Below are 25087 nucleotides of genomic sequence, written 5' to 3' on the forward strand. Positions count from 1 at the left end.
TTAGCCATAGCTATACATTGTCTAATCAAAGCATTCGATATCTCCCTATATAGTCATTGATTTACGATATCATCGCTGGAAAAGCTGTGGGACCTACGGAGACCCCGGGCACCTCTTTCCAGCTCAAAACTCAAGCTTGGGCGACGGCACGCCTACCTGACTTACATTACGCTAGTTGTTGTTTTCTCGTGTTATCCTTTGCTCTGAGCGATAGTCCTGTGGCTTAGGTTGTATCAATCGGTTCATCTTAAAGAAGATAGTCCTCTTCCGAGAAACTCAGGTCAGATATCACACGTACAATACAGGCACTGTTTCTACAATAATACTCATCAACTCCGTTGAAATGAATACAGTTGAAAGACAACAATGGTCTTGAAGCAACAACATGCACGAAACGAGCCCATTAGAAGGCTAAGGTCCAATGCGAAGGTGAATACATAGCAACAGATCATGAAAGGGAAAGAAAAGCAGATAGTAGACATATGAGGGAAGCCACAAAGATCAATAAAAGAAAAACGCCATATACTCAATCGACATATTCCTCCCATCCAGTACCCATATCCATTTTCCTCGTCCTGTATTTAAAGTACGTACGTACATTCCGCGTAGGTTTTCCTGTCCATGATTTTACATTTCTGTTCAGGACCCTTTCGGTTATCGTAAGCATTGAAGAGCGTTTCCTTCACTCTTCTGAGTTGTGGTAACTTGGGGCTAAAAGAAAGACTAGACAGGATCAACTGTTGCATGCATCATTAAGTTGCCATTCCATCGTGTCGATATCAAGGGGTAAATCGTAACAACATGAAGACAAAAGGGGAGGGGAAAACACAACGGGAACGAAATATACGACATCGAAATCAACCAAGCATCTATACATGTGAAAAGAAATTCAAGGGGGGGGGAAATGCCTGCCGAAGCCATCTGTCAAGTGAAATCTACGCTGTGTTGTCTTTCTTGTCGGGCGCGAGCTCGCTCCGCTCGTCTTCGTCGCCGATTGCTTGCGTAGTCTCCGCTTGCTTCTGTCCCGGTGAATGTACCAGGGGAGGTGACGCTTCCTGGGCCATATGGCAGACTGGAAGGTACATGTGGTGGGGGAGGGGGTGCCATATGGCTCATGTTCTGGGGCGGGGGGATAGGTGGTGGAGGCACGCTTCCAGATGGGGCTGTGGACATTCCAGCGGCGGCAGCGGCGGCAGCAGCTTCTTGTTCTCGTTGCATTCGTTCGTGCTGCTGACGCTCTAATTCCTCAACGCGGCGCCACCGGTCGCGGCTACCTTCGTTGCCTGACAGGGAGCTTGCACTTCCGGTGCGACGACGAGAGTTTCTCCGTTCCCTACGTCTTGCTTCGCGACTTGCAGCCGCCTCTTCTTCGGTTAATCTTCTGAGCGTGACATGCCGGCCATCGTTGTGCATTTTGACTTTCACCGATACTGGAGGGGAGCTCGTGTGGTCATCTCTGTGTCTACTGCTGCTGCGGTGTCTGCTGCTGCTCCGGCGGCGATGGCTGGAGGCAGCACCCAGGGCACTTCCAGCGGCTGCTCCTGCAGCAATATCAGAAGGATCAAGTCGAGAGGGAGCTTGACCTGGCATTTCCGAGGTGGGCGCACCTGGGGGTAAATCAGAATGATGTCCATCGATTGCCCCGGACATTGCCGGATCCCCAGTTAAAGCTGATTCTCCGTGCGAGGGCCCCCGGGGAGGTCGTGTCAGCTCAGTAGATGAGATGTCAGTCGCGGTGAAGGAGTCGGTTCGTCTGCGAGGTGGGTACCCATCCCCAGTATAGCGTCGTTTGCTGTCTGCTCGTGCAAGCCTTTCCTCCTCCATCTCCCGACGGCGCATATCTTCTACACGACGATCGTCATCATTTGCCTTGCGACGGGTAAACATGTTTTTGAGGGCTGCAAAGGCACCAGCACCAAACAAGGCATTTCGGGCCTGATTAGGTCGGCGGCCATGGTCGTTATCGGTAAAGTAGGTTGAATTATAGTAGTATGACGACCCGGGACTTTGAGGTCTACTCGGAGGTCGGCTCGGTGGGCGATTGAGAGGGGTTCTGTGACTTGGTTCGGGCCGTCGTCCATCTTCCATCCTACTCATTGTAGTCTCCGTCATGCTATCACTTCGATTATGGGCGCGCCGATACCGGCCAGATTCGGCATCATTATCTCGGTCGCGCCTCCTGTCGAAGAATTTCTTAGCGAGGAAGGCACCACCGCCCACGGCACCAAGTTTGAGCAGTTTATCGCCCCAGCCTTTACGCTGGGCTCCTTCATCTGAGTACTTTTCCGAGAGGTAAGACGTCTGAGAGTCCTCATAGCCATCTCTTCCCCTACTCCGAGAGCGACGCCTGAAGAGTGAAGCCAGGCCGGCTCCTGCGGCTCCCGCGGCAGCCATTCGACCGAAACTGCTCTGGCGATGACCAGCAGGGCCGGGGCCAGGGGGCCCAGAGACATAGCTATGTCGGCTGTCAAGATCCGGTCCCGGTGGATATCCCTCATCATCATACAGGTACGACAGGACGAAAAACGTAACCAGGAGGGCGAAAGCGGCGACGGAATATAGTATGAACAACGACTTTGGCGAACCATAAAGGGTGAGTCCTAAGGGAATCTGAATAAGTCCTAGGATGGCAAGGGCTCGGCCAATCCATCGGTGAATCTGACGGCCATGAAGTTAGCTCTCGAGGTGAGTGTTGAGGTAACAGTGTCCGCAACTTACCACTAATTTCAACGGCACTCGGTATCTTTGCCGTTTGCTTTCTACTTTGTGGAGGAACCAGCCCCACAGAATTTGAAAGACAACCATGACATAGATCGCCAGTCCAATTCCGTGGTGAGGGTTGGTTAGACTCCTTTCCGGCCCTACTGCAAACCATCCACAGACGAACACTACTGTGCTTAGCAGTAAAGTAAGGACTTGGAACCAGGCATGCAATTTGAATGCCACAAACGGATTCCATCGGGAGTAGTATCGAATAATCAATATAGATATCGGAACAAGGCCTAGGAATACGATTGTCCCAATAACACCATGTACGACTATTAGAGTATGATAGTAGGGCATATCCTTGAATCGGTTTCCCATGCCTGATAACAATGTAAGATAGGGAGCTTCCCAAGGTCAGAATCCACCTACCATTGTATCGCATTGTATCAAAATTGACACCCATCAAGTTTGGTAAGAGGAATGTGTCGCGCCCTGCATCCCATGTCCCGTCGCCGACATGTAGAGTATCCGAGGCATATGTGCTGCTCCCGGGAGCCGTGAGATCCGAGTTACCAGTCATGGTGTCCAGTAAGATTGTATACTCCGACTATATGCAAGTAAATTGTCTCAAATGGCGATCTTTGCGACACTGGAATGCCGGAATAGATTCCCGAAGGAGATCTAATAGATCCCCCACACCAGAGAATGCACCATGCGCCAATAAAAAATGTTGATTTGAGCACGATACGTCAGTGACCCGATGAATCTTAGAGAGCGATCGCAAAGAACAGGATGAATCGAAGAGGTTTGTCCGGCTGAAAGTGATGATCGGATGTTTACCACCGTACGCGCTTCAGGATGGGGATGTAGATAGTAAGACGAAAGAAAGGCGGGGGAGGTAGGTGAGGAAGGATGAGAAGTTGAAGAACCGGGCGAAACAGCGATGAATCCTGAACAATTAGATCCAAGTCCAGAATAAAATCGATTTAACCAAGCAGGGGAACCATACCAACCGCGGTTTCGATCTCGTTTGCTACGGTAGGGAGATTGGAGGCTGGAATGTAGATGCATTTCGATTCTTCCAGCTCCGATCAACTGTTTTCCGTTTGGGGTTTAGCGGGCCAGCGCATATCCCGGACAACCAGCCGTTGACTCAGCCATCATCAGCCGCGGACCGCCTGCCATTCTGGGCTGTATCGCATGCCGTGCCGGGTCCTTCATATCTTATCGGTCGCTCCCCAATCGATGACGACTGCTCCAAATGTCATGAGTTGAGTCCGATGCTCATTTCTTTCTTTCTTTCCTTCTTTCTTTTGTATAAGTTTTCCAGAAAATACCTGGTGACGTCTTTGTTTTTTGGACTCGTTAGTGAATCGGCGGAAATATCCGAAACGAGGGGAAGCATCGATAAACTGGTCCCTTAACCACTGGGTTGATAAGCAACTACAAGTCGTGATAGCTCACACCCAGTTATCGCCGAGGCAAGGAGGTACTGATTCTCTGGATTCCGGTTGCTTGGCGAAGTGAAGAGGCGGAATATTGACTTTTGTCCTTTTCTCTCGTTTATCTTACAAACTCCCAGCGTGTGCAATTCACACCGTTCCGAGATCATGTCTTCTCAGCTAGAGATCTTCCTCAAGGCCCTTTCTCGGTATGTGCTGCGGACATCGGCTACGGCCTTGGCGCGAGAATACCCCCGCTCTACTGACTCAGTGACACTGATACATTCTTTGGTACAGCCTCTTAGGATGGATATAGTACGTCTTCACCTTGTGCTAACTTTCGCTCCACTTTCTGAAGCGGCTTGACGACGTATTGAACACCCCGAAGACTGACCCGTGAAGCACGCTATGTTGGTCCGCGTCCTTCTATCCTCAACCGATCTCCAACTTTCGGCGACGTTCGACAGTTGGATTAGCCATTGATTTCCCGACAGTTAATGCTTTGGGATATGTGTGCTATACTGGGTATACAGCCGCCTTCCTATACTCTCCAGTGATTCGTCATCAATATGCTGCTCGTCATCCCGGGTCTGAAGGGTCTACCGTGCGATTTAATGACTTTGCTTTTGCGGTCCACGCTATTATCCTCAGTATCTTAACGTACACGCAGTTTTGGCCCACGGTCTGGGGATTTAAGGTTTCGCGCTTCCAACGAGTTAGTAAGCCGGTCGCAGGGTTGTTCTGGGGCTCTATCGCGGCCATTGCTATTTTAATCTTTATCGTCCTTGGTCAAAGCCCCGATGGGGGCTATGACCCATCCACCTGGGGATGGATCGACGTGGTAAGCAGTCAAATGGGCCCGATGTACCTGCTTATTGCTAACATGCGACCCTATCTATTTTAGGTATACGGTCTATCCTACGTAAAACTACTGGTCACCATCACCAAGTATGTACCGCAGGCTTGGGTAAACTATAAGCGCAAATCCACCCAAGGTTGGCATATTGGTCAAATCTTGTTGGATCTAGTTGGCGGTGTCTTGTCCTTGATCCAATTGTTTCTCGACTCGAGTTTCGAGGAGGATTGGAGCGGCATCACGGGAAACCCTATCAAGTTCCTGCTGTCGAACGTTTCGATCCTTTTTGATTTTCTCTTCATGATCCAGCATTACATTCTCTATAGGGGTGCAGATGAGAAAGTAGCCAAGCATCAGGACCCAGACGTTACCACCCCTTTGTTGACCGAGTCCAACGGCGCACGGAGGACGGAAGATGTCTGAGAGGACTGTGGAGAGATGCTGATAAAGCTGTGTAGTATTGGAAGGGATAGTATATACTTTCTTTTGGTATCTTTCCCCCCATTTTTTGAATTGCTTCATAGACTATTGTTTTTCTGGAGTTTGCCGCTTAACGGCGAGATTTACACTACTCTCGGGTGAAGGATATGAATGTGATAGAAGTGAAGACTTGTGGGGCAGAAAATGCTCTTCCAGTGAGATGTCAGCTGAAACATCGGACTAGACTTGACCCGTCCCGGCTCCAGAAGTAGGGTGTTGCACCAGCGCATGTATAGACTTGAGATGAAGAACCGACATTATCGTCAACTGATGAACTACCGTGACACCGCTCTTTTTGCAGCTGCGGTGGCGCACCATTTGCTTAACCGTCCAATGGCTGTCGTGATGGCGCGTCTCCACCAGGGGGAATCCACCAATACGAGGCTTGAATCTATGCATATCTGTTGGAACCGCTGCAAGGCCGGTGGGAATGAGGCTTATCCGCTAGGACCCGAGGAGCGGTGGACATAACTGGATTCGGTAATGGTCATGGCGTCGAGCGATTCGGCGGGACATTTTTTGGCATTGAAGCCCCAGCCTTGCTGCGGGGGGCCTGAAAGTACCAATTGCATCCCGGTAGATGTTGTTTTATGTCCTTCCCTATGCACACAATTGGCACAACCGCCAAAAGATCCTCCATCTGTCCATGGGACGTGAAGACAAGAGTCGGAGATCCCGGCCTGGGTCAAGGACAAGACCGGAGGCTGAGGCTCTGACTCCCTTCGCTTATAGATCCATGGATGGGCTTCCAGGGTACCCCCGAACACGGGATGACTTTATGCAAGGTCACTGCAACCATACCAGCGCCAGTCACAGCCCACAACCATGCATAGCTTAGAATAGCGCCCTCGCAATGAGCATTCCTAATCCAGTCAAGTCGCAAAGACCATAACCGTGGTCTCGGCGTGAGTTTTTCAGCCCTACCAGGGAAAAGCCAAAGTGGAAAGTGGGACATGTTGGTGAATGCCAAAAAGAACACTAGCGGTCGGGTGGTTGTCGATCTCTGATTTCTCTATCCGAGCGGGCCAATCAGGGCGAGCCACAGACACTGTCAGCCAAGTCATTGGTCTGAATGGGGGTTGGTTCCTCAGGCCCTTATTGGCAACCCAACGTAATGAGCTGCTAAGAATAATTAATTCTTTCCCTCCCAAGAAAGTATATTGGGATTTTATTCGAGTTGGTCATATTTGACTCTGTCTCCGGTCAAGCTCGGACTTGCCCCAGATCAACATAAACCGATTGAGAAGGAGTCCACCTCCCCACCCTTCCCACAGATGTTTCTGATCCTCTCCCCGAGAGATCCAATTGAAGTCCTCATTTGTTCGCGGTATATGACCCAAGTCTAAGTTTAGGAACCTGAGGCGGTTCAAAATGTCTCTGATTTTTTGACTTCCTTTCGGCACGTGGACTCCAACCACAACCATAACCACAACAACTCGAAAATGGAGAAAGAAACCACTGCCCTTCCCTCCTGGCGATCACTCCATGGACAAAAAAAAAAAAAAAAGATCGCCAACGAAGCAATGGATGTACCGTGTACCTCACAGCCTTCCGAGACACATCTCTGGTTCAAAGTCACTTACAGACACGAACTCACCATTCATCTAGACTCCAACTAAACCCGTTTCACTGTCAGCTCGCAACAACCTACCACTGCATAGCCACCACGTCTTACTTCCCAAACGGTTGTCCCTAAAACGTGGGGCCCTTGTTGATGTCACCAGCTGATATTATATATTTCTTCTTCTTCTTCTTTCGGATCGGAGATAAACGTTGGGTTCTTAATATTATAATTTGCATGATTATTAGTGATCATTCTTTTTCTTCTTTACTTCAATTCTTCTATATCATCCGTGCTTGCCATCCTTTCTTACCTGGATTTTAATCTACAACGGATATTGAACTGAACTGTGATCATATCTATATCTGCTTCCTATTCTACATACATACACAGACACATCACTAGTTACTAGACCAACTAGACCTCTGTCCATAACCCAATTGTCAATCTATCAAACTGCCTCAATTGTATTGGGACCATGGACCCATCCACCACCTTCGATCTACCAGCGGGAGACTACCCAGCTATAGATATCCAAAACGGCCTCGGCATCTCTATACTCCCCTCCAAACGCCAACCCGCATACACCCCCGAAGCCTGCTCATGCCCCCCATACCCACCCCAACAACACCTCTACACCCCACCAACCCTGCAACACTACGTCCTCCCAGATATGTCCGACATGGCCGACCTAATCCCCTACACAATGGAACGGGTGCATCTCCGCGAACCCCCAGAAGTGGAGAACAACATGTTCTACAACACCCCGTTCCGCCGCGCCGGAGACTTCTCCTCAGCCTCCTCCACATCAACCGCCTCCTCCACACAATACTCCACCTGCGACTCATTCGACAGCACAACCAACAGCACAGGCCACCTCCACCCAAACGACTACTACCAGGGCGGCGCAGAATACATGCACACCCCGTCCTCAATATCCTCCTCCCCTTACTACCCCCCGGACAACCACACAACTGCATACCCCAGCCCAACCTCCGCCACAGCAGCCGTAGTCTCCGCCTCTGCGTCATCAACGCGCTCGCTCTCCTCGCCCCCGCAAGGCTCCGCAAACCAAAAAGACCTCACGAATTACGGCATCCAGAACGCAGACCAGACCTGGCGGTGCGCGTACCCGGGCTGCACGTCGCAGACGATCTTCCGGCGCGGGTGTGACCTCCGGAAACATTATAATCGGCACCGGAAGCATCTGTTTTGTCGGCATCGGGGGTGTCCGCAGGCGGTGGCCGGCGGGTTCTCGAGTAAGAAGGATCGGGATCGGCATGAGGCGAAGCATAATCCGGTGGTGTGTTGTGAGTGGGCGGGCTGTGAGAGGGTGTTTAGTCGGGTGGATAATATGAAGGATCATGTTAGGAGGATTCATCGGAGGAGGGAATGATCTCGCTCTCTTTCTCTTTATTCTTCATTTTTTGTTTCTGTGTTTTTCAATCCTTTTTTCTTTTCTCTTCTGATCGTTGCTTATGTTGGGTTTTAATGATGGGTGGGATGGGGGCGGATACATGGATGAACCTGTACTGTATTATTAGACGATTTTCCTTTTGTCGATGACACGTGTAATTCTGTCAACTAGTTCAGCTGGCTATCACTTTTGACTCCTAGAATAGACAATGGAGTCTCATGACTATCTCCGCGAAACGACGCCGCTATTCCCTAGACGGACTCGTAAGAAAAAGAGATGGGAATGGATTCCATCTCCTGAAACGAAAAATGAAGCATAGCGGATTTTTTGGAAGAAAGAAATAACAATAAAAATGATTTAGAAAAAAAAAAAAAAAAAAAAAAAAAAAACCTTCACTAGACGCCCAACCTCGAATCCTGATTCCTGTACAATCCCACGCTTCTTCATAAAACGTAGCGTATATCCGGGCATGAAACGAATGACAAACGATAAATGTGGCTCGTAACTCTAGACATCTGGTATCTCGAACAAGTAAACAACGGACAAGACAAAAAGAGAATGGTATGAGAAATATTGCAGAGATTCATAATGCATGCACAGTGTACATCAAAAAGGCGGGGGAAAAGAAGGCAAAAACATCGTGAAGATGACCGCGTCATTCTCGATAATAGTGAGAAAGCCATCTCCTCACAGGCAGAAGTCGATACGTATGATGTGCATTTCATATAAACATTCAATCAAGGGTTGATCCGACGGCGGCGCCCTCGCGCGCTGCCTTCTGGTCTTTGTGAAAGGACGAGCCGGAGCTGGGGGTCATCCTTGTTTTTGTCCACATGATGGACCCGCACGTGTCTGATTCCGTTAGCAACTTCAACACCGTTACGCATAGCAAACCAGGGGAAGCCTACCGCTGGAGGTTGTCGGGTCGTGGGTATTTATGTTGTTGGTCTGGACAGAACGGACACACGTAACCAGGGGAATTATGGACCAGGCCATGTCGGATCATCTCATTCTTGCGTTTGAACCCTTTCCCGCCAATTCCGCGAGGACAACCCTCAATGGGACAAAAATGGGGACGGTCTTGCGAGTGAACATTCGCGTGGGAGCTGTTCTGTATCAGCTTGAGTTCTGAAAACACTCAACGAATAACGAGAGTCATATATGATGGCGAAGTGCTGAGACCTACTTTAATAGGTATTGAGTTTGGAAAGGCGGAGCGGTACACCCCGGATGCCGACATTTGTAGGCTCCTGAGGCGACAGCCGCATTGTGTTGCGGACTTGGATTGTATGGTGTCCGTTCACACGTGCCCCCTGGAGTTTGGTCTGTGGGTGTTGGGTAACTCGTGGCCGGGCTTTTTGCTTCACAATGTGTGATGTCATAGGTGGATGTAATATAAGGTATGTCGGATTTCTGAGGTCTCCAGTACGAGCTCTGCGTTGCCGGAGACGACACGGCTGACAAGTCTTTGGTACTCGCAGGTGACAAATGCGAGTAAGGGCTAGGAGGGATCTGGGGAGGAGGAACGAAAGGGCTTGGTCGTTGATGCTCCCAGACAGGGTCACTCCTAAGTCCCGGTGGAGAACTCGCTGTGACGGGTGGCAGAGAATAGGGAGATGAGCCATTGACGCGTACAGCGGGTTCATTGACATGAGCAAGCCCACGTAGTGCAGTCTGAATGGGGGGCAGGGTGGTGGTATTGTCAGGGGAGTGAAACGGGGGCAGCACGTCCGGCGACGGATGTACGGAGATTGTGTATTGGCTTAAAGGCGGACTGAATGGTTTCTTCTCCGAGATACTGGGAAGGGCAGGCGGCGGTGGCTGGGAAATCTTTGGAGACAGGATATCCGTTTTCACGCCAGGACGCCTCTCAGGAGAAGGGATGTGTGATTTCACCGGGATCTCTGGAGGCTCCAAGGGTTCATCAATGGGCTTTGGCAGCTCTAACAGTGCAAGAGCGCGCTTAGCTGCTTCACTTGCATCCGTCTCTGATTGAGGCTCTCTAGGTTTTGCCGGCTCCACCACAGGGCTTTCTAGCTTTGGCTTCTCAGGCTTAACGATAGGCCTCTCCAGCAAATCATCACAGAGGATATCACGGAAGTGCTCTGGGCGAAGTGGATCAGATCTCTCATAGTTGGCAATATCAGGTCGGTTAGGGTCTATATAGCTGATCAGCACCGAGTTGGCCTCGCTTGATTCGGGCCTGTATGGGTTCGATTGAGGCTTACGGGAACAGTCCGGTGTTCCCTCGCCTGGAGAATATTTAAATTCGCCTTCGGGCTCTTTAGTCTCCTTGATCAAAAAAGGAGGAGTCGGATCTTTGTGGGGCTTATAATCCGGCTTGGTCGCCTCCAGCCCTGGAGAACGACGGTCCTCGTCGGGATCATATGATTCTGTCATGGAGGCGGCGGTTTTTGACGCATCAGGTGCGCCGCACCTTCTATAGTTTACTCCGGCCTTTTGAGACCACCCTTTGCTCTGAACCCGTTGAAACACCGGCTCAGAGCCTGACTGCCCGCCTAGCGAATGTACAATAAAGAAAATAAACAACTGGGGTGCGCTTGGCCACCCGACTGAGCCCCAGATATCCTGTTGCCTGTTAGTTCGCGCCCAGCAAGAAATTTGAGAAAAGAATCAGACTCGAAGGCTGAGAACAATCGCTGAGCAGGGAACTGATAAGGATGTCGATGAATTCGTAACATGTATAGACCATAGCAAACAAAAATCCAGACCAAAGTTGGGAATAAACAAGGACAAATGGGGAGGGGGAGAAGAAAATAACAATTCAACTACGGCTGCAGCGACTAATAAGACAAGCAATAACCCACTCCCAGAGACGTTGTGGGATCAATCAAGCTCCGATGTCAGAAAAGATGGAGACCCCATGAGTGCTACCATGTCGGGTCAACCACCTGACATTAGACCAATCACCACGACATCGGTGGTGCGTGCAGGAGACCTCCTAACAGAGAACAGGAATGGGGTGCACTATTGGGGTGTGGAGTCTTGGATTTTTTTCACCCTCAAGACGCCCCCGATTTTGCCGCTCTTACCGTAGACAGGGTAAATCAAAAATAAACAAATAAATAAAAGAAACAGGAACAGGAACAAAAGATAGCTCATTAAAGATGCAGAATAAGCTCACCTGCTGAAGGAACTTGAGACACGGAGTACACGGCAGAATTCAGGCACCCGCCGGCTTTAAAGATGAGGCTCAATCGGAGACAATTTGCACGTCACGATTGAGGGTACGGAGATGATGCGCCGTCCGCATGAGATTGAGAACCGCAAATCCCAAGGGGTTTGTGGGGAGTAGGCGCACCAAAAATTGGTAAGAGGGATAATGAGGATGGGACGATATCCAAGATAGGCGACGATCAGAATGGTGGTGATAATCCAGGCGACGACCCAAGTAGTAGCCGCCGGCTTGGAAACAAGTGGGGGGGGGCGAGAGGAAAAACAACAGTGGTTTATGGCACAGGCATAATAATCTCAGCGGCGGCGCCCGTGTGGGTTGCAGGAGCAATGATTGTCAGATGGACAAGCCAAGAGAAGGGAAATTGACAATAATAATAGGAACAATAATAATGGGGGAACCAGGAAGACCAAAGGATAATAACGATCACAATAATAGTAATGGCATTAAGAGAGCATTACTATTATAATAAAATTATAATGATGGTCGAGAAACGGCTGGTGAAAGGAAGCTAATAGTACTGGGAGCGGGAGTGACCGCCTGGCAAAAGGCTGGCTTTTTAGTTCGAAGCGGTCAGCGAGGGTCGAAACCCGAGAAGGGGGTCGTCGCAGAGAATTAAAAAAGAAAAAGGGAAAAAATTGAAAATGAAAAAAAAAGAGAGATTGGACACAGTCAGGATGGATTCTTAGTTAAGTCAGCTAGGATTCTTCTCATTGAGGAGAAAAGGAATCTGAAGGAGATCCACTACCGGCCGAGCTGGAACCCGGGCCTTGGGTGGAGAACAAGCAACGAGCGAGACACCAGCAATGCGATGTCAGGTCAACATTTGTCTACTTTCCGTCATTCGAACCTTTTAGCCTTCCTCTGGGGGGAAGGATAATCCAGACGGTCCCCCCTCTCTTGACAGTTTCGGAATTGAATTCCAAGAAATAAATAGTAAAATAGGTCGAAACGGCCGGAGGGGGACGGCGGGCTGGAAGCTGACTCTAGACGCGCCAAAAGGAAAAGTGGGGGTGAGCAACCAGGGGAGGAAATTCAGAGACAGACAAGAGGTTAAGTTGAGTGACCTGAGACCAGACACCAGTTGAAGAAGAAAAAAGTACTTAGTGAGGTATCCACGATCGTTCTCCAGATCCAGTATAATAGAAGATTTGACTCAGAGGGGAGAAGAGTAGAAATGGATAGTATTCAGAAGAGAGAATTTCCATCCTGACCATATCCGAGTTCTTTTTTTTCTTGATTTTTTCCCACATTAATTCTCTCGGGCTCCTACTGACAATCGCCCTCTTCATGGCACGTCCACGAGGCCGAACCAGCCGCAGTTCCACATCACACTAAACCCAAACGGTCCGGAACACTTTTGAGGCTCTCCGCGGATGCACGGTGATTGGCGGGGACCAGGCGGCCAAAACGAGGAGGCTGAACTGTTCTCTGCATCGAACCGCCATAGAACCTTGGGCACTCGCTTGTTGTTCATCTGAAGATGATTGACCCGGGGTGACTCAAAATTGGAAAGCTAGATCGATGACTGGCCTCATCGCTGATGTGGCCATTCTTCGCCATGCAGTTAATCGTGTCTAATCTTTTTCTTTGCTCACATTTTATTTTATTTTATTTTTTTTTTTTTACTTTCTAGTCCATGTTATTTTAGTTAATTTATCCCTGTGTTACTACCGTCCACTATTGCCTTAGTCATCCATCCAAGAGCACAATTTCTCCGATACGTCTTCCGCAATAGCCTAAGTCTTGAGGCGACAAGGCTTTTAACTCCCTTGTTGGCTTGACCGCCACGCAACCTTAGAACTACTTATTCCAGTCTAGTCTCCTGGCTCACTAGTCATCAACCCTGAATCGACCGGATCAAAGCGTTTTGTGCGTCGGGGGGAAAATAAATAAAAATTCCAAAAACCCCCCCAAAAAAGAGGAGAAGTAATCGTAATCAATAATTAGGGGTAAATAACTTGGAGAAAAAAAAAAAAAAATAAGAAAATAAAAAATAATTCCAGAACCAGGACTCAGATTACCAAGGACAGAGTAAAAAGGGGCATGACCCCCGAGGGCTTTATTCTTAACCAGCGAATCCCCGTCATCAGTGACCAACACAAGGCCCATTATCATCCTTCTGAACGTTGGGTTGAGATCTCTTCGGATAATTATGATCAGGTCGTCCATGATGTTAATCTTGTTTTGCTATTCTCTACTAGTACGGAGTAGGTAGTGTACGACTACGGTAGCACCCTGGAACCATAGACTGGGCCCCATCTGCCCGTTTGATTCTGATTGCAACCAGTCAGGATCCCGATAGGAAATGGGGATGGGCACTATTGCAGCAAGTTTAGCGTGGTCCTGAAGAATCACGCGTGTTCGGTGTGAGGCTGTACGGAAGCAAAGTTAGACTTGAGGGTCAGAAGAGAGAGTATGTGTGTGTGAGAGAGACTCAGAGCGAAAGGAGGGGGCAATTTCGTGCTACGCCTGTCACTCTGCAGGAGATGATCGGGCCAGAGATGTAGCCCCACGTTGGACCGGTCTCCACTTAGGATTGCACTACTTGCTGTAAGTTGCCAGTAGGAGTTATTCATGGGCTTGGGGTGACCAGAGAAGTCATTATGCATCGACGGTACTACCTCCTACGTCGTGCACAATCAACCTTTTAGCGATCAAGTGGGCGTCGCTGATGTTCGTCTAGATGGATTCTAGCGCTAGTATAATAACAAGCATCAAGCCACGAATACGAATAGCTCCAACAATAAGGCATCCACCGCATAAAGTATATCTTCCCCGAGCGATCTTGGTTGAATTCTACTTCTTTTTCTCTATGCTTCGTTCGATCTTGTATCAACGATTGCGATTGATTTCCGAATGGTGGACGGAGTTCCAATCTTGGAACCCTTTCGCAGATCTTTCTTCGCCTCTGAGTGATTGCAGATCCATCAGCAGGATGCAGGACCTGGGCAGATTTTCTCTGTCCAACATTTACCCATGGATGCTCCGCCCTAATATTGGCAATTGGCCGGGAACCCAAAGCCCCTCTTTCAACTTCCAGCCTCTTAACATTCGATGCTGCCTAGACTTTTTGTTTTTCTTTTCTTTTTTCCTTTTGTTTTCCTCTCTCCCAACGGCCACTATCGAGTCTAGTGGCAAAAGGTTTAATTGTAAACTCGATAAGAAGTCAAACAAACTACCATCCTTCAATCCTTTTCCTCCTGTTCTCGGTAGGTGGGGATTCTATATATCCCCGTCTATTTGGTTATACTCCGTTTTTAACGGACACAGGAATCGGATGCCTGCACTCCCGACAGGTAGTATGACTGAAAAAAAGGTCTCACTCATGGATTTATTTCTCGCAAGCACAAACGCGGCCCGCTCCGGGCCCCATTTTCATCTGAATGGATACAACCAAAGACAAAAACTAACCAGGGTCACATCCCTTCCCCAACCATCTTAGTTTCCTGTGTCAATTAATTTATCAAGCATTCCTGACGCTCATAACGTGATCCGTTATTGACATCATATGGATAATTTGTTTCCGGTAAGCACCGAGTTGATCATTTCATATTTTTTTTTCTTTTTTTTCGCACCTGGAGGTGAGGCGCCGTTTCGGCCATCGAACGATGAGTCTGCAGGGATCTCTCGATCGGGGCATTTTTGTCAAGTGGGATGGTATTCAACGGTGTGGGCCAATGGGTGAGATTGATCCTGGTCGCCGCAGAAAGGTGAGGGTCAAACCCCACTGTGATTATGGAGACGGAGGGAATGAGAAGGAGAGCGAGGGAGAGAGGGAGAAGGACTAAAAGTTAGGTAGCCCTCGCTTCTCCGTCAATCCCCTCATGAGACTCTTCGTCAGGACCTGTTGTTGGTTTGTCATGTTCAGTTAGGGTAGCATTGGACTTCCTAGCACGTAGAACTATTGCTTTGATATATGTATGGGATGTGATGTCGTGACTGTAGTAGTAGCTGTTCAATGGTCGGTTCCTCAGCCCGGACTTGCCCGATGTTTTCTTTTCTTACCCGCCTTTTTAACCCTTACATGAGGCAACGAAGAAAACAAAGCACATGAGCCGCACCCAATTATCATGGTCCAAGCGGCTCACTGCTGACATTGCGTTGGTGACTGTTCACTGGACCACCCAATCCTGGGTGCATATACGAGTCAGCTTCCGAATCTCCGATCGTGGAAACAAATCTGCTTGTCACCCGAATGCTTCCAACGGTAAGGATTGATGTAGAAGTCCTGCCAATTACGTCGACAACTGCTTGGGCTTACGCCTGCCATCTTGGGAACAATAGTCTCTATTCGTCATCTACCTGAGCTTGCATTATCGTGCTTGCGTATGTATGGGTTTCGGTATAAATCACAAACTATGAATACCCGATGGGCCCTCATGCACCAATGGCTACCCCTCGTCCCAGGTTCTGCCAGCCATCCCCTCTGCTTATCGCATATACTTCGTTGGCCTACACGCCACAGGTCTACGGGCAGGGTCCACATTAGGTTCATTCTAGCGGTCGGAGGAGATTGGACGCGTAGCAGAAAAGCTACAGTTTGCCTTTTTGACGCATTGTGTTCTGGACGGCCTTGACCCGTTCCCAGGCGGCCAACGCGAACGGGGTGGTCTTCTTCGCATGCTCGTGCGCTTGGGCACTGCTGGCTTGCCTCAATGCATACCGAGCCTTGACTCCTTGAAGGATAATCGAGAGCCTCCAGGCAAAGAAGGCGTCTCCCCAGGGGAGGTCCGGGGTTGGGTCCCATCCCCCCACTTCGCGATACCACCGCACGCAGTCCTCACGCCTGGGCAATCCAGGTATCCGGTCAGGTTGGAACTGGTCGGTCGTGTGGTCGGTGCCATCCAGATAGTACGGACTCGTGAGGTTGCAGAAGTCGGATAGTGGATGCCCCACCGTAGCCATCTCCCAGTCCAGTATACCGATGACGCGGGGTTCAGTCTTATGGAAAATCATATTGTCGATCTTGTAATCGCCATGGACTAGCGTGCCGCGATCCTTCGGCTGAGTAGACTTGTTCGAGAAGAAGCGCACCGTCTCCATAAAGTGCGGAAGTTCCCCCACTGGCTCCTTGGTCTCAACGTCGACCGCCTGAGCCTGCGCTTTGGACACCGTTGAGAAGGTGGAGATCTGCCGATCATAGTACCCCGACGGCTTTCCGAAAGTTTCCAGACCAACTGACTTGGGATCGACTCGATGGAATTTAGCCAGGGTCTGCACCGCTGCCTTCCACCTACAAGGTTCTTAGTAATCGGGACTCCATGGTCGGATGACGCGTGGTAATCAAACATACAATGCGTTTCTCTCCTCAGCACTGACTCCCGGCATGGCAGGATCGGTAAATAGCCGACCATCCAAGAACTCCATGATATAGAACGGGGTCCCAATCACATTGCTATCCACACAGAGACAGTACGCCTTTGGTACCGGGACGTCCGTCTGCTCTAGTGCGTGGATGACCTTATATTCGCGTTCGACCTTGTGCGCGGTCTTGGACAGGAGCTTGCCCGGGGGCTTTTTGCGCAGGACGTACTGCCTTCCATCGGTGCCGGTCAGCAGATAAGTTGGATTGGACTGTCCGAAGGAGAACTGTGGGGTGTCAGCTTGTGCCCATCGACCACACTTTATTTGGTCCCACTGTGCTTACCTGTTTCACATCTAATGGTGTCTGGATCTCAGGGACATTCTGATTAAGATACCGCTCCAGGGACGGGATATCAATTGGTTGGCGCACCGCTCCAGCCATGGCCGATAGATATAGCAATGATAAACAAACAAATGGGATTGATTTCCGGGAGTATTGATAGTTATCTGCGAGCTAGATACCTAGTTCGCAGGGATGTTAGCGGGATCATTCTGAAGACAGGAGGTCCGGCAATAAATGCAGGAAGATCAATTGCGAATGTCCAGTTCAGCGTCGGCGACCACGGACCGAGGCTAAACAGCAATACTACCTCATTGGCATTTGCGGGGCGTCGGTAACCTGCACAGCTGCTGGACCCAAGTGGAATTTCCATTACAGCAGTACCAAGCTTACCACTACATACTCCTTTCTATTGGCCAGACCCTGTTTACATGCAGTATATTTCGTAAAGGGCCATACACCCATTCGAATTAACAAAATTTGCAATCCATCCTCCCTGATTACCTCTTCACCACCGCCTAGGTTAATCCTGAGAAATGCAAACCACCCAAACACCATGCCAAAGCCAAGCCCATTAAACGCGCTGCGCGTCTACACGCGCATTACCACATCGACGATCCACCACCACACACCGCAGCGACCAAATCACCTCAACCACCTCAAAAACCTCTTCACAACCATGACCAAAGAGACCACTCCCCCTCCACCCGAACAACAAACAACAAGAGAACCCCCTTCCCTCCCGACCTCACCTCTCGCCAAGCGTCCCAAGCCCAACACCACCACCGAAGACCAGTCCAAAATGACCAACAGCACCCCCGTCACCTCTATCTCGCAGCCTCTGCCCCCGCTGCTCATCAAGAAGCTGAACGAGGGCGGTCGCGCCCCGACCCGTGGCTCGGCCTTCGCCGCCGGATATGATGTCTACGCTGCTAAGGAGACGGTTATCCCGGCTAGGGGGAAGGCTCTGGTTGATACGGGTATTGCCATTGCTGTGCCGGAGGGAACTTGTATGTTTTTAACCCTTACTCTCTCTATCTCTATCCTATTTCATGAGCTGTGATGGGAAACTGAATGGATTGACTGGTTGAATGAACGTGAGAAGAATATATGGATATTTGCTAACGCATGACAAAAACATAGACGGCCGTATCGCACCCCGCAGCGGCCTCGCAGCGAAACACTTCATCGATACCGGAGCCGGAGTCATTGATGCCGATTACCGTGGTGAGGTGAAGGTTCTCCTGTTCAACCACTCCGAGGTCGATTTTCCCGTGAAGGCTGGGGATAGGGTTGCTCAGCTTATTATTGAGAGGGTATGTTCTCTTCTCTCCTTTTTCCTTGGACTTGATCCTTCTCTTGATTCTGTGGGTGTTACTGTGTGCTGAGTGCTGATTTGTGGGACAGATTTATACCCCCGAGGTTATGGTTGTGGAGGAGTTGGAGGAGAGTGTGCGTGGTGCGGGAGGTTTTGGAAGCACTGGTACTAACTAATGATGATATGATTGGGTTTGTATGGGGTGGGTTTTTATCATATACATGGCGTTGGATATATAGAAAAGAACTTGCATTTTTCTTTTATTATTGTCTCTTTTGGGAATGTTGTGTTGGGGTGGTGTAGACTGGTGTTGATATAAGTATGTGATTCGATCTATTAGATCATTAGACTTTCATGGCCCATGAATAGTTAAAGTATGAGTATATATGCTAGCCGTACATGTTTATCATCTAGTTCTCATCTATCGTACGTTACATAGACAGGACAAGTAAAGATTAATCTATTGGCTTCCGGCGGGTAAATCCTCCTTCCTCCACTCCTGCGCCTGGAACACCACCGTCGGTTCACGCAGATACTGCACATTCCTCACCAATCTCACCTCAGCGGCTTTACTCTTCCGCAAATGCTCCCGCTTCAGCCTCTCCTCTTCACCAAGCAGCTCATCGCCCCTGGTATCAGCCGCCCGCAGCTCCGCATCGCGCGCTTCCATCGTCTTCTCGAGCACACAGTGCATGCTCGCCAGGACCTGGACGGTCGCTCGCGCAAGAGGGACTTCCGTAGCCGCGACATCGTCGGGGGACACCCAGGACTTTGTGGTCCGGAGCTGGGGGTCCGCGGCGAAGACGGCTTCGCGAAATCGGGCGACGATGAGCGCGGCGAACATGTCGCCTGTGCCGCTGAAGTAGCAGTCCAGGGCGGGGACGTCGATGCGAAAGAGACGGGGGGAGCCGTCTGAGCGGGTGGTTGAGCCGATGACTGTCAGGCTGTCTGGTGGGGTGGTCTGTGGTGAGGATGATTGGGTGAATTTGGACAGGTCGACGGAGGTGATGATTATGTGGGGGACGTTGTAGGTTGCGTGGATGGCGGTGATGGCTTCTGCTAGTGTGCTGAGGGAGGAAATTTTCATTCCAGATAGGGTTCTACGAGGTATGAGTTACGTTCTGAGAAAATAGGGTTAGTTGAACTCACTCGGCTTCGAACTGATTGGGGAGAATTAGGTCCGCGTGGGGGATGATCTTTTTATAGGCCGGTACCACGTCATTGTTCACGTATAGGCGGCCCTGATCGCCCATTACCGGGTCCAAGACTATGGGTTATTAGTGAGGACGCTCGATGTGCACCGTGGACCGTGCTCACCCCAGAAGAAAGAACCAGGGTTCTTCTCAGCCTTGCGCTGCAGGTCCATGCCGATAGCCCCTACAGCCTCGACGGCTGCGGCGCTGGGCGCATAGCCGGACAGCATGACGTCAAAGTCCGTTAAATGGCTCTGGCATAGGCCCTCATAGAGTTCAGTAATCTGCTCAGCTGTTGCCCTCGTGCCTTTGAATTGCCTGTAGCCAGTATGGTTGCCTGTTTGGAATCTCATTAGTTTCAGGCCTAGTAGGGAAGCGTGGGCAATGACTCACTGAAATGAACGGTATTCAACGCGGCAACATCGCAGCCTAGTAGTTGCATGACAAGTGTTGCCATTTTGTTCCCGACATAACTAACCTCTCAAATTAGCGATCGAGTCATGATTTGCTCAAGTAGATGGTCCTCGGGGAACCATTGCGGGATGATGTCTGATCCAGATCTTAACAACGGAGACACCTACCCATAGACAACCTGTATGTAACGCATTAATCATGCTGGCCTTCTATGGCGACCATGACCACGTTTGACAGAACGACTTACATGGCTTGCAATGGCAAGGACCTGAGTCTCGGGGACTAGAGAGTCTGCGGACATGATGAAAGAGTGGAGATGGAAAGACTCCAAGGGCTCAGTTGAAGTCAGAGTGAGAGGCCGTCAATAGCAGTGAACAAGGCCTCAAACCAAGAGTATTCAACGATAGGGTACCACCGTTCGTAAAGAGTCAGAAAGAGTTCCATGTCACTATCCATAAGTTTCTTAGTCAGTCGGACAGAGAAAGTGGGATGGATTCTCTGGGCCTTGATTGGCTGGTAGCTCCGGTTGTCGACTTCCATCCGATATGCTTATCGGGCCGATAAGGCCAGGGCTTCATCTGCCTATTGTATGTATATGGTAGCATATATCTCAATTTACCATGGGTCCTTCTACGTGTGCTGATTTTGTTATAGTACACCGCCGTAGACGTGATGCGTTCATATATATGCGAGATTATGATAAACGAGGCGAACAGATCCGAACCATAGCTGCTAGAAAGGACACAATTCGTATGCCTAATCCTTTGCTCTCCTTGCCAACTAACCTCTGACGCAGGGATGGCGTTAGTATCTTTGACATTTTCGCTTCCCTTTGGTACTGTATTGAAAAGCTGATTACACTTGTTCAAGTCACGGTCTCAACGAGACTGTGTGCTTCTTATAGAGAGCAGGTCGCGATGCCTACCCTGTTGCTATGCCTAGCAACCCGCTACACTTTGCCGTCGGTCGTTCGCGTGCTGAACTAGAGGTGATGGAGGGGAGTGATATCTCGATCAGATAAGTCCACTAATTCGCCTCGGTTACAACACTGAGTACTAAGGTGCAGACAGATCCACCCTCTTTGAAAGGCCATCATCCCCAATGTACAGGGTGTAGCTCTCATTCAAGAACTTCTTCAGCAGAATGCAGAGCTGTACATCACGGCCACCTTTGCTGAAGCAGTGCTACCATTGGCTAGCCGCTTCACAGGAACTGGCCTGTCCGGGATCATTCTCGACGGGCATCTGGGGAAGAAACGCCTTGTTTTCTGCCTTGGGCTGGTTGTGACCCAATTCGCTTGGACATCTTTGGGAATAGCCCTTTCGCTTATGCGTTATATTTTCATGAGATCTGGTTCGAATGCTGTATGGCTTTGAAGGAAGCGGGTGCAGCAGACATGGAAAGTGTACTGAAGAGAGGTAAACCTTTAGATTCTTTCACTGAGGGAGACGGGGCCGGTAACCGTATGTCAAGTGGCAAGCAACCCTTGAACGAGAAGAACTCCGAATTAGACGGAAGGTGGGTAGCTGCAGTCATAAGGAGGAAGCTGAAACAAACAGTACCCCCGAGCTCTTTTGCTCTAACCAATCCGCATTTTCCTCTGTTGGGAGGACTCCTTTCCTTGGAGTGTTCCGCCCCGCTGTAACAACTGTAGCCTGTTGTGCAGCGACTTAAGCCGTAGGAAGCAAGATATGCGTGACATTTTCCGCGGAGCGCGGCCAGGGCTTTTTAATGTGGTTGCGTTGCTTTGCGAGGCTTCAAAAGCTGGATATGTTCGCAAAAATAAAGTTATACTTCCTTTCCTATATAATTCCTCGTTTCCGTCAGCGTGTAATTTGTTATAACTTGGCGGCTCGGAACTGTATAACAACAACCCTTACCAAAATACTGTTGAGGGGACCACCTAAAAGGGTAACTTTGGGCCGAACCATCCAAGCGAGTCGCTGGTTGTTTCGCGTGCCTGCTGTTCCGCCCGATCTGGTCTCCGCTCTTCTCCACTCTCCCTCGGTTCAGTGTCGTGGACTGGTAGACCGACCGGCATGAATGGGACCTCGTACGGGATATTCTAGAGGTGGAGATTCACCTCCTGCTATGGTCTGTTTGATCAACGTGGAGATGGTCATGTAACCGAGCATGGATGCAGTGGGCTCTAAGCGGTCTGGTTGTCCTAATCGATCGGATGTCGGCCTGGTCCCGACCAAAACTTTTCTCTGCTGCCATGGATGCATTGGGAAACCACCCAATGGAGGCTCTTTTTCTAATTCGAGATGAATGAGCTGTGGAGCATGGCTGGCTTGGTTCAGGAGAAACAAAGAGACGAGGATATAGAGATGCAGATCCAGCAGTGATAGGATAGGAATGAGAACTGCACCGTGCCCGGAGTGTATTTGGTGGAGAACGGCACAGACGGAGAATGAAATGCGCCCGTGGTTGTTGTTGTTGTTGTTGTTGTTGTTGTCCAAGTATGAATGGGTTGTTGACTTGGCACCTCCTGCAAGGATGCCTTTTTTTTCTTTTTCCTTGTCAAAGTCTAGAATCAGGCAAGTAAGGTTCAGAACATACCGTGACTTTGCTAACCCTGACATGAGGGAAGAACAACTCAATATCCGGAATGAAGGAATTGAGTTAGATTTCTCTGAATTTTGGTTTTCTTTTTTCCTCTGATTATTACTATTTTCATTCCTTTTTCTTCCCAATTTTTTCACCTACTTAATTTTTTCCATGTACCTAATGTAAATTCAATAGGGCACGGGGGAGCACCAATGATAAGAGCCGTAAGCTACTAAGAATAAACCCCCGTCTAGTGTCGGGTCCAGAACCATTCTTTTCCTCTGCCTTTATTCCTTGAAATTCCCCTTTTCTCCTGGCCGGCTCTTTTTGCCTGTCAAGTCGGTGTCGTTTTAATAACCGTAATTAATTATAAGTCTGGGGACTGGAGCACGAGTGGATTTTTACATGATAGTTCTCTCTTTAAACTTCATCTTCTTCTCTGCAACACCACCACTACTACTAGGCCTCCTCGCTCCCAACCACCAGATGTGTGGCCAGGTACCGCGGTGATCGTTCTTACCATGCCCCTTTCATAATAATAATAATAATCTCACCTTTCGTCTCTCTTTTTCTGTTTCCTACCGACATTCCTTTACATGCCCTTTTGCGGCAAGCCATTCGTTTACAACTTCTGCCATCGCAATGAAATTCCGATTAAATGCCATTGTCCGAGCGTCGGAAAGCCGAACTATGCAGATCAGCAATATGCGTCCTCGCCGACGGACGCAATTGCCCAGTCTTTGCCAATTACTTCTGACTGTCATTGCAGCCCCATCCGTTGTTGCATCCGTGATCCCATCCGCCGTCCGGACAGATTTAGATTCTACCAACGCTCTCGATCTCCCGCTTAGCGGCGAGATCGTCAGCGACGATCTTCAAGATGTATCTGATTCTCCACTCAAGGAACGTGCGGCATGGGACCCCGTCCAGCTAGACAGCAGTCCTGAAGAAGCAGACGCAACTCACTCGCCCATCCTCCTCGCACTGGAGGAGAACTCGCAGACCAGCGAGGACAACGACAACAACTCCCAACCAGCACTATCCCAAAGATCGACAAGCAGCAGCAGCAGTAGCAGCAGTGAGACGCCAACGCCATTCGACACCAACCTCTCGACAAACTTCACGTCCGACAGCTGTCCGAAATTCTTCAAAAACTTTCTCTCGGACACCAAATTCACCAACTGCTACGCCATCTCCATGCTCCTCCGGGATTCCAGCTCCTTCTTCCAAACGCTCAAATCCGCCCCAGCAACCTCGCACCTCCTGGACCTCTCCTGCGCCGCCGACGTAGACCAATGCTCGTCCCTCATGACCGACCTCGCATCACGCATCACCAAATCCGACGCCTGCGGCAAGGACTACGACCTCGGCAACCCGGTCGTGACAGACGCCTACACGGACATGATCATCTACGAACCCATGTACCGCGCCTCGTGTCTCAAGAACCCCAGCACAGGCGACTACTGCTTCGTCGACGCCGCCACGAACAGCTCAAACCCCTCCGACTACGACGTCTACTTCATCCCCTACGGCAGCGCAATCACCAACGCCCCTTATCCCACCTGCAACAAATGCGTCCAGGCCTCCATGGATGTCTTCGGCGAATGGGCGCAGAAAAGCGGTCAGCCGCTTGCTCACTCGTATCTGCCTTCTGCGAGGTCTATTAATTCGAAGTGTGGGGTTAGCTTTGCGAATGCTAATATCACTGTTGCGGGTGATGGGGAGTCGTCGGCGGCGACGTGGTCGGGGCGTCGGCCGGATGGGTTTTTAATGGTGTGGGTTGTTGCTTTGAGTGTTGGGGTGAGTCTTTGGGGGTGGGTTTAGTTGTTCCCCTGCTTCTTTTCTTCTTCTTTTCTTTCGCTCCTTATTCGATCTTCTTGAGCTGTGGAGAAGTATATATTCCTCTCTTCTTTTACTTCGGACTCTCGTTCAGGTCACGGTTATGGGTTATGACAGCGGTTGCTTCTTTCTTTTATTCCCGCTTGGTTGGATATCTCTTTTCTAATGTTTATACCTGTATTTAATTGGTTTGTTCGAACCTATTACAATCATTACATATCATTTCTTCAGTCTACATCCCGATCTGTGTACTCAACCGTATGACTGAAAGGTGTAATATTTATGTATTAATATCGACACGGAATCAAACGTAAGACATCAAATATCATCCCAATCCTTCGTCATATGCTAATGTTATGTGCCTTGGGGCTCGTCAAGAGGTATATATCGAAAACAATCGAGTAAAACGTATCCAATAAATGACAAGAAGAAGTAGGGGCTATAAAACGGTCATAATCATGATGTATA

The 25087-nt window shown here is 49.6% G+C and overlaps 8 protein-coding genes across 8 annotated transcripts; 4 read left to right on the top strand and 4 right to left on the bottom strand.

Annotated features, from left to right (window-relative positions):
• Positions 1-736: 736 nt before the first annotated feature.
• Positions 737-4036, bottom strand: F9C07_1053466 (uncharacterized protein). The gene is made up of 4 exons (XM_041288616.2): positions 3716-4036; positions 3136-3656; positions 2719-3086; positions 737-2658 (listed from the first exon to the last, which is right to left on the bottom strand). The coding sequence occupies exons 2-4, from the start codon at positions 3284-3286 to the stop codon at positions 925-927; spliced, it is 2253 nt and encodes a 750-aa protein (XP_041141118.1). The 5' UTR covers positions 3287-3656; positions 3716-4036; the 3' UTR covers positions 737-924.
• A 280-nt stretch (positions 4037-4316) lies between these two features.
• Positions 4317-5427, top strand: F9C07_808 (putative L-cystine transporter; the record flags this gene model as incomplete). Its single annotated transcript, XM_071511724.1, has 3 exons — positions 4317-4357; positions 4551-4989; positions 5053-5427. The coding sequence occupies 3 exons, from the start codon at positions 4317-4319 to the stop codon at positions 5425-5427; spliced, it is 855 nt and encodes a 284-aa protein (XP_071365669.1).
• A 2070-nt stretch (positions 5428-7497) lies between these two features.
• F9C07_809 (putative C2H2 transcription factor) lies at positions 7498-8441 on the top strand (the record flags this gene model as incomplete). Its single annotated transcript, XM_041284223.2, has 1 exon — positions 7498-8441. Exon 1 carries the CDS (start codon positions 7524-7526, stop codon positions 8439-8441), a length of 918 nt encoding a protein of 305 aa, XP_041141116.1. The 5' UTR covers positions 7498-7523.
• A 388-nt stretch (positions 8442-8829) lies between these two features.
• On the bottom strand, positions 8830-11054 carry F9C07_2136932 (C2H2 finger domain transcription factor). The gene is made up of 4 exons (XM_071509148.1): positions 10691-11054; positions 9649-10621; positions 9371-9568; positions 8830-9314 (listed from the first exon to the last, which is right to left on the bottom strand). Exons 1-4 carry the CDS (start codon positions 10860-10862, stop codon positions 9200-9202), a joined length of 1458 nt encoding a protein of 485 aa, XP_071365670.1. The 5' UTR covers positions 10863-11054; the 3' UTR covers positions 8830-9199.
• Positions 11055-15648: 4594 nt separating this feature from the next.
• F9C07_1053456 (putative aminoglycoside phosphotransferase) lies at positions 15649-17634 on the bottom strand. Its single transcript, XM_041288599.2, has 3 exons — positions 17309-17634; positions 16955-17250; positions 15649-16894 (listed from the first exon to the last, which is right to left on the bottom strand). The coding sequence occupies exons 1-3, from the start codon at positions 17405-17407 to the stop codon at positions 16195-16197; spliced, it is 1095 nt and encodes a 364-aa protein (XP_041141114.1). The 5' UTR covers positions 17408-17634; the 3' UTR covers positions 15649-16194.
• Positions 17635-17861: 227 nt separating this feature from the next.
• On the top strand, positions 17862-18799 carry F9C07_811 (putative dUTPase; the record flags this gene model as incomplete). Its single annotated transcript, XM_041288603.1, has 3 exons — positions 17862-18315; positions 18449-18621; positions 18713-18799. 3 exons carry the CDS (start codon positions 17862-17864, stop codon positions 18797-18799), a joined length of 714 nt encoding a protein of 237 aa, XP_041141113.1.
• Positions 18800-19083: 284 nt separating this feature from the next.
• Positions 19084-20531, bottom strand: F9C07_2227654 (pyridoxal/pyridoxine/pyridoxamine kinase; the record flags this gene model as incomplete). The annotated part of the gene is made up of 6 exons (XM_041288598.1): positions 19084-19723; positions 19773-19890; positions 19941-20153; positions 20210-20289; positions 20398-20408; positions 20478-20531. The coding sequence occupies 6 exons, from the start codon at positions 20529-20531 to the stop codon at positions 19084-19086; spliced, it is 1116 nt and encodes a 371-aa protein (XP_041141112.1).
• A 2128-nt stretch (positions 20532-22659) lies between these two features.
• F9C07_2279169 (uncharacterized protein) lies at positions 22660-24877 on the top strand. Its single transcript, XM_041284219.2, has one exon. The coding sequence runs from the start codon at positions 23423-23425 to the stop codon at positions 24602-24604; it is 1182 nt and encodes a 393-aa protein (XP_041141111.1). The 5' UTR covers positions 22660-23422; the 3' UTR covers positions 24605-24877.
• The last annotated feature ends 210 nt before the right edge of the window (positions 24878-25087 follow it).

Source organism: Aspergillus flavus, chromosome 1, assembly GCF_009017415.1.
Source record: "Aspergillus flavus chromosome 1, complete sequence".
In the NCBI taxonomy this organism is placed as follows: Eukaryota; Fungi; Ascomycota; class Eurotiomycetes; order Eurotiales; family Aspergillaceae; genus Aspergillus; species Aspergillus flavus.

Bases quoted from the DNA above. Each gene is read 5' to 3' on its own strand.
- F9C07_1053466 (XM_041288616.2), bottom strand. From the start codon at position 3,286: ATGACTGGTAACTCGGATCTCACGGCTCCCGGGAGCAGCACATATGCC. The intron at 3,087-3,135 runs GTAGGTGGATTC...CATTGTTATCAG, and splicing joins TGATACAATGCGATACAATG to GCATGGGAAACCGATTCAAG. The intron at 2,659-2,718 runs GTAAGTTGCGGA...CATGGCCGTCAG, and splicing joins GAGTGCCGTTGAAATTAGTG to ATTCACCGATGGATTGGCCG.
- F9C07_2136932 (XM_071509148.1), bottom strand. From the start codon at position 10,862: ATGACAGAATCATATGATCCCGACGAGGACCGTCGTTCTCCAGGGCTG. The intron at 10,622-10,690 runs GTAAGCCTCAAT...TCAGCTATATAG, and splicing joins GGGAACACCGGACTGTTCCC to ACCCTAACCGACCTGATATT. The intron at 9,315-9,370 runs GTAGGCTTCCCC...TAACGGAATCAG, and splicing joins CGACCCGACAACCTCCAGCG to ACACGTGCGGGTCCATCATG.
- F9C07_1053456 (XM_041288599.2), bottom strand. From the start codon at position 17,407: ATGGCTGGAGCGGTGCGCCAACCAATTGATATCCCGTCCCTGGAGCGG. The intron at 17,251-17,308 runs GTAAGCACAGTG...GACACCCCACAG, and splicing joins CACCATTAGATGTGAAACAG to TTCTCCTTCGGACAGTCCAA. The intron at 16,895-16,954 runs GTATGTTTGATT...AGAACCTTGTAG, and splicing joins GCTGAGGAGAGAAACGCATT to GTGGAAGGCAGCGGTGCAGA.
- F9C07_2279169 (XM_041284219.2), top strand. From the start codon at position 23,423: ATGAAATTCCGATTAAATGCCATTGTCCGAGCGTCGGAAAGCCGAACT.